At 47.0% G+C, this 7,284-nt stretch overlaps 1 protein-coding gene across 1 annotated transcript; it reads left to right on the top strand.

The window, feature by feature from the left end:
- The first annotated feature begins 5,901 nt into the window (after nt 1-5,901).
- On the top strand, nt 5,902-6,665 carry LOC141701850 (uncharacterized). Its single transcript, XM_074505465.1, has 2 exons — nt 5,902-6,123; nt 6,222-6,665. The coding sequence occupies exons 1-2, from the start codon at nt 5,902-5,904 to the stop codon at nt 6,663-6,665; spliced, it is 666 nt and encodes a 221-aa protein (XP_074361566.1).
- Nucleotides 6,666-7,284: the final 619 nt, after the last annotated feature.

The raw sequence follows: 7,284 nt of genomic DNA, 5'->3' as shown, positions 1-7,284 counted from the left end.
TGAAATGACTGATTGTATGAGCTGTCTAACAAGCAATTTTTATCACAAGATTGATACAGAAAGCTAGCGTCTATAGATTCAAATTCATTGATTGTATTAGTGGTCTATCTTCATTTTCCAGTTTCCATATTTTTTTGTCTGAGTTTTGCCTACAACTGGGTATCAATGATTAATGTGTTTAAATGTGGCAGATGCGTTGATCTTATATGCTTGTCGATGTAAAAGTGGCAGATTTATGTAGAGTTACAAGTGTTTGCTGATTTATAGGCCAGAAGTAACCAAACCCAAATAAAGGAACATAAGCCCAAAAGAAATAACACCCCAGGCCCAAGCCGGGGTGGTCCCCGGTGCCACATGGCACAGGACAAAAGAGTCAACTGTCTCATACTACCCAAAATGGAACAATTGCATCACAGCCGTCCACTGGTAAATATCCCAAGGCAACTCTGATGGAGAAAGGACACCTGACCACACAGTCCATCCGAAGTGTCCAATCAATGACCAATCAAAAATGATCAAAGGCCAGGATGAAAAGGTACAAACCCCAAAAACCCTAAATCTTGGGACCTATAAAAGGCCCCAAAAAGAGGGTTTTAGGGGTTGAAAAAACATTTTGACTGCTACACACCCATACACACACCATCACATATATTTTGAATAGCTCCTTCTTCCCTCTCCTTCTTCTTCTTCAAGAAAGCCCATTTCTTACTCTCAGACCGAAGTTGCCGCAGGAAACAACCCCCCCTTCGGTCTCGTTTTGCAGAGACCCCTACCTAGCAGGTTAACCTCACTCCAACCGCTACGGAAGCTGGGCCCTAGCTCACGTGAGAAAGGAGAAGACCCGGGAAGAAACATAGTTGGTGTCATCTCCAGCTACATTACACAGGCCCAAAAGCCAAGGAAAGCCTCTCTCCTGTAAGAACAAAACCCTCATTCACTTCACAGCTCACTTTTCTTACTTTTCCCTCTAGAACAGTCACACACCCTGGTGCACCCCCGTTACTATCTCCCATAATCTGTTCTGAAACTAATGACCACGAGAAAAAGCAAAACTTCGATCTCCAGAACCATTCATCCCACCGTTGCCCCGCCCAGGGACGGTGAGATGGAAGACATAGAAGAAGAGCCCCCCATAACTCGTGCTTCATCCCAGCTCCAGCCCGGAGACCAGAGGATAACTATAGAGAAATCAGCCCACAAGTATGCTGAAACCTCTACAAACCCTTGGGGAAACATGACCCCGGAGCAGATTCAAGTGGCTATGGACCTGTGGAAAGAAAAGAACAAGGCTCCAGAGACCCATCCCGAAGACTACGAAGAGCACTCGGAAGAATCCTGGGGCTCAGTCTTGGACCGAATTGGCAGAACTAAGAGGCCATCAGAGGACGCCCAAGACGAGATCAAGAGGGCCACACTCCGGGACCGCATCCGGAAGGAAGAAGAGGCCAAGGCGAAAGCTAACATTGAAAAGAGGGTCCAAGAGGAGGAAGCCAAAAATAAAGAAGAAGACACGCCGGATTCATGTCTCTTCAGATTCAGAACCAGAGAAGGAATCTAAGTAGGAGCAAATGGCCCGGGCTCTCCGGGATCTCAAAAGAAAAGTGGAAGGAGACGTGGAAGTCGGGGCGGCAGCCACGCCCTTCACTAGAAAGTTGGAATCCACCCCTAGGGAACCAACACTCAAACACTTCAACTTCGACTCTTTTGACGGGCTTGCCGACCCTGAAGAACATCTTAACTACTTTGAACAGATCTCAAACATATATGATTACAATGACCTCACCAAATGTCATTTCTTCGCTTCAACACTATAGGGAGGGGCACAAAAATGGTTTAGCAGAATCTCCTCCTGGAGCATCGACTCTTGGAAGGACTTCCGGGAGATATTTCTCAAGAGGTTCAGGGCGAACTGTATGAACGAGCTCCAGATGTGCCACTTGGAAACCATTCAACAAAGAAGCAGGGAAACTCTACCAGAATTCATCAAAAAGTTTCAAAAATCAGTCAACCAGCTCTCCAACCTTGAGGAGAAGGAAGCTATGAATATTTTCTGGCGTAATCTCCACCCGGTTTCATGTGAAGGCTACGTGAAGGACCTGATCCATAGGGAGCCCCAAAGCCTTGCTTCGGCTTATGCGATGGCTTCGAGGTTTATCAAAGAAAATGACTTCCTCACCTCGATGAAGATGAACAAGCGGTTCCAGGATGATGATGAGTCTCCGGAACGCTGCCCCACCTACAGAAAAGAAAAGAGACACAGGACAGACAGACAGACCAATTATGTGCAGCAATCTCGGGGGACCCCACCCTGGGATGACTACTCCAGACCACAGAAGATTGAAAGGAAGCCCAAGCCCCAAAAGGAGCCCAAACCGGAGCCCGAATGGACTCCACTCAACCGGCCCCGGGCTGACATTTTGAGGGAAGTCAAGGGAAAACCCTTTTATTACCCCCCGAAGCCGCTGCTGGCACCTCCCGGAAATAGGGCCCGAGACTAACATTGCGGTTATCACGAGGATCATGGCCACAACATGGAGAACTAATTTTCCTTTAAAATGTTCATTGAAGACCAAATCAAAAAGGACAACATGAACCAGTACCTACAAAAAAGACTCGATGACAGAGATAAGCCCTCTAGCGGCGGGAAACACGTGGTCAACATGATCTTCGGAGGAACCTCCTCCCCACCCCGGAGTCCAGATGTGGACAATGATGTCCTTATGATCCAACCTGCTGAAGATGAACGCATATATTTCTCTAATGCCGACTATGAGGGCCTGGATCCCGAACACAACCAAGGCTTGGTCGTGACTCTCGACATTGCCAACAACGAGGTACAAAGAATTTGGGTTGAAAACGGTTCCTCAGCTAACATTGTCTTTGAGCATACCCTTAACAGGATGAAGTTGGGACACCTCCGCATGGATCCATGCCTCGAAGACCCTCTCTACGGATCCGGGAACAATATGATCCCGATCCGAGGGGTAATATACCTCCCCATGGTCTTTGGTGTCACGCCCCGGCAGGTATCTTATGTCATGAAGTTCTACGTGATAAGTGTTTCATCCTCTTACAACATGATTCTGGGAAGACCCACCATCACCAAGCTTCGGGCCTTCCCGTCTACAATTCACTTGAAGCTGAAGTTTCCCACCCCGGGAGGCATCAGAGAACTCAGAGGGGACCGGGGCGCATCGGGGAAATGCTACGGACAGGCGCTAGTCATGGCCGAAACTGACCCAGGAAAACAGAAAGAAGGCAATGGCCTTACCCAAAGGCCAAAGCCGCAAGAAGCATCGCGAACATTTCAGCAAAAGGCTAAAGTTGGACGTCAACGTGATAGAGGATTCGGGATACAGCATAACCAACGCCGACGCCCGGATACAGAAATTTGTGGAAATAAAAGAGAAAACCAAGGTAGAACCTGCTGCACAGACGGTGGAGATAAAGTTGGATCCTGGGAACCCCACCCGGAAGTTGAAAATTGGAAAAGGCCTAGAGACATCCTTCCAGGAAGAGCTCTTCTTGCTGTTAAGGGAATATGCGGATGTATTCGCATGGGCACCGGAAGATATACCCGGGACTGACCAATTCGTGGCGATGCACAGTTTGGACATAGACTTGAGGAAAAGACCGATCAAACAGAAGAGGAGAAACTTTGCCCCCGAGCGATAGCAAGCAATAGACGAAGAAATAGAGAAGCTACTCAGGGTCGCCATCATCTGCGAAATCAAGTATCCTGACTGGCTCGCCAATGTGGTGCTAGTCAAGAAACCGAATGGAAAGTGGAGAATGTGTGTCGACTACACGAGCCTCAACGCTGCATGCCCCAAAGATTCCTATCCCCTCCCAAACATTGATCAGCTAATCGACGCAACTTCGGGCCACACCATGCTCAGCTTTATGGATGCTTTTTTCAGGATATAACCAGGTCCGCATGAATCCTGAAGACATCGCCAAAACAGCCTTCATCACTCATAAGGAAGTCTATGCCTTCATCATGATGCCTTTCGGGCTCATCAACGCCGGAGCCACCTACCAGAAAATGATGAACACATTTTTCAAAAGCCAACTGGGGAGGAATATAGAATCTTATGTAGACGATATGATCTCCAAGTCATTCATGATCCCAGATCACATAAAAGACCTCACGGAGCATTTTGACAACCTGAGGAGATATAACATGAAGCTGAACCCGGAGAAATTTGCATCCGGGGTACCTTCAGGCAAATTCCTGGGATTCCTGGTCAGAGAAAGAGGAATAGAAGCAAACCCGGAGAAAATCAACGCCATAATAGAAATGAAGATACCTCACACTCAGAAGGAAATCCAGAAGTTGGCTGGATGCCTGGCGGCCCTGCACAGGTTCATCCCAAAGCTGGCGGAAAGATGTCTCCCATTCTTCGAGTTACTAAAAGGTACCCAAAACAAGAAGTTAGTGGACTGGACCCCAGAATGCCACACAGCTTTTGAAGAAATCAAGAGGCACCTGATGAACCCCCCGCTGCTAACAAAAGCCAAGCCTGACGAGCCTTTATACCTCTACATCACCGCCGGCCCCAAGGCCATCTTTTCTGCCCTAGTCTGGGAGGAAGGAGGAATGCAAAGCCCTATCTACTATCTCAGCCAAGTACTCAAGGACGCCGAGACTCGGTACCCAAACTTGGAAAAATTCGCCTTGGCCCTCGTACACTCCAGCAGGAAGCTGAGGCAATACTTTCAAGGCCGAGAGATTAGAGTGGTCACAGATCAGCAGCTCAAGAAGATCATCCACAAGCCAGATGCCTCCGGAAGGCTAGTTAACTGGGCCATTAAATTAAGCCAATTTAACATCAAGTTCGTGCCACGCACGGAGATAAAGGCCCAGGCCTTAGCAGAATTCGTCATGGAATGCACCTTCCCGGAGCAGCAACTACCCTCCTCTCATGAGATAACCCCGGAAGAAACCAACCCAGGAACGAAATTCTGGAAGCTCTATGTGGATGGGTCATCTACGGCCGAAAGGTCCGGAGCAGGCCTCATTCTAATCAGCCTGGAAGGCTTTACCATTCAACAAGCAATAACTTTTGCCTTCAAAGCAACGAACAATCAGGCCGAATATGAGGCACTCATCTCCGGACTCAGATTGGAAAAATCTCTAGGCATTTTGAAGGTGATCGTCTACAGTGACTCTCAGATTGTGGTCAAGCAAACCAGTGGAGAATATATTGCGAAAGATCCAATATTGGCACAATATCAGGCAATGGTGCGGAATATCCTAGAAGCCACTCCCGACATCACCATACTTCAAATCAACAGAGAAGAGAACTCTAAAACAGACGAGCTGTCCAAGCTCGTACAAAACACTTCGGACCTCGCTAGTTCAGTGTACTTCGAGGAACTCAAGGCACCCAGCACAGAGCGATCTGAGGTCCTGTGCATCGGGAGGGCAGACAATTGGATGACCCCCTACATAGCTTACTTAAGGGATGGGATGCTCCCGGAAGACCAGAACAAAGCTAGATACTTAAAGCACAAAGCTGCTCATTTCTTCCTGGAAGATGGTCAGTTATACAGAAGAACCTTTTCAGCAACTACCCTGAAGTGTGTGGACCCGGATGAGGCAAATTATTATCTCCGGGAAGTTCATGAAGGCATCTGCGGAGACCACCTGGCGGCCAAAGCTCTAGCCTACAAATCATCAGGCAAGGATATTACTGGCCCATAGTTCACTCCGACTCCATCGCCTATGTTAAGAAATGCCCCCAGTTCCAGAAATTCAGCAACATTCCCAGACAAAGCCCCAGCCTGCCAGCTTCGGTGTTATCTCCGATCCCATTTGTTGTTTGGGGTATAGATATCATAGGCCCCTTTCCCCGAGCGAAAGGTGACCTCAGCTACGTCCTGGTAGCCATTGATTACATGACAAAGTGGGCAGAAGCTAAGGCCATGAGGACAATCAATCAACAAGATTATATCAAGTTTATGGATTCAATCGTCATGAGGTTCGGGATCCCGATAATTCTTGTCGCCGATAATGGTCCACAGTTCATCGGGTCCGACTTCGAAGCATATTTGAAAGAGCTAGGAATCAAGCACAAAAGGGCATCGATTGTACATCCTCAGGGAAATGGACAGTTCGAAGTAACTAACAGAACCATACTCCGGGGCCTGGAAAAAAGACTAGAAGAGTCCAAGAAAACTTGGCCTGATGAGCTTCTAAAAGTCCTGTGGTCCTACAGAACCACCCCAGGATGGGAACCAATAAAACCCCCTTCAAGCTTGCATACGGCACCGAAGCTCGCAGACCAGTCGAAACCGGATCCCCCTCCCACAGGGTCGTCAACTTCGACGAGATCTCAAACATCGAAGGACTCAAGACCAACCTGGAGCTCCTAGATGAAGTAAGAGACAAGGCAGTAAAAAGGACGGAAAGCTACAAAGAAAAGACAAAGCTCTACTTCGCGAAGAAAGTAAAAATCAGAAAGTATAAAGCGGGAGACTTGGTACTCCGGCACACCAAAGCCTCGGACCCAACCAATCAGGGAAAACTACAACCCAACTGGGAAGGCCCCTATATGGTTAAGGAAGTGCTCCGCCCAGGAACCTACAAGCTAAGCTATCTCGGTGGAACCGAAGTCCTAAACACTTGGCACGGAGCCCGCCTAAGGAAATTCTACCAGTAAAGATAGAGCACACATTCCGGGATTTCCTCTGCTTTTAGGCTATAACAGCTTGATATAACTTTCAACATTTTCCCCAGAATGTATTTTTGCCTTATTATGATTTAAATGAAAACTCTGCTTCGAGCACCCCATAGCTCTGTATAATCTCGTTGTCATATGATTACTGTCGCCATATTACAAAATTTTATTCAGTTAAAAATTTAAAACCCCCATCCCGGGGACCATAACACAAACCATGTGTACTTACAAAATTTTATTCAGTTAAAATTTTAAACCCCCATCTCGGGGACCATTACACAAACCATGTGTACTTACAAAATTTTATTCAGTTAAAATTTTAAAACCCCCATCCCGAGGACCATTACACAAACCATGTGTACTTACAAAATTTTATTCAGTTAAAATTTTAAACCCCATCCCGGGGACCATTACACAAACCATGTGTACTTACAAAATTTTATTCAGTTAAAATTTTAAACCCCATCCGGGGACCATAAAACAAACCATGTGTACTTACAAAATTTTATCTATCCAGTTAAAATTTTAAACCCCATCCCGGGGATCGTAACACAAACCACGTGTACTTAGAAAAATTTCGACGAATGAAAGCAAAACCAAA

Source organism: Apium graveolens, unplaced genomic scaffold (assembly GCF_009905375.1).
Source record: "Apium graveolens cultivar Ventura unplaced genomic scaffold, ASM990537v1 ctg4452, whole genome shotgun sequence".
Lineage (NCBI taxonomy): Eukaryota > Viridiplantae > Streptophyta > Magnoliopsida > Apiales > Apiaceae > Apium > Apium graveolens.
The sequence above is the reverse complement of the archived record's forward strand: the minus strand, read 5'-3'. Positions and strand labels throughout refer to the sequence as shown.

Bases quoted from the DNA above. Each gene is read 5' to 3' on its own strand.
- LOC141701850 (XM_074505465.1), top strand. From the start codon at position 5,902: ATGACAAAGTGGGCAGAAGCTAAGGCCATGAGGACAATCAATCAACAA. The intron at 6,124-6,221 runs GTAACTAACAGA...GTGGTCCTACAG, and splicing joins AGGGAAATGGACAGTTCGAA to AACCACCCCAGGATGGGAAC.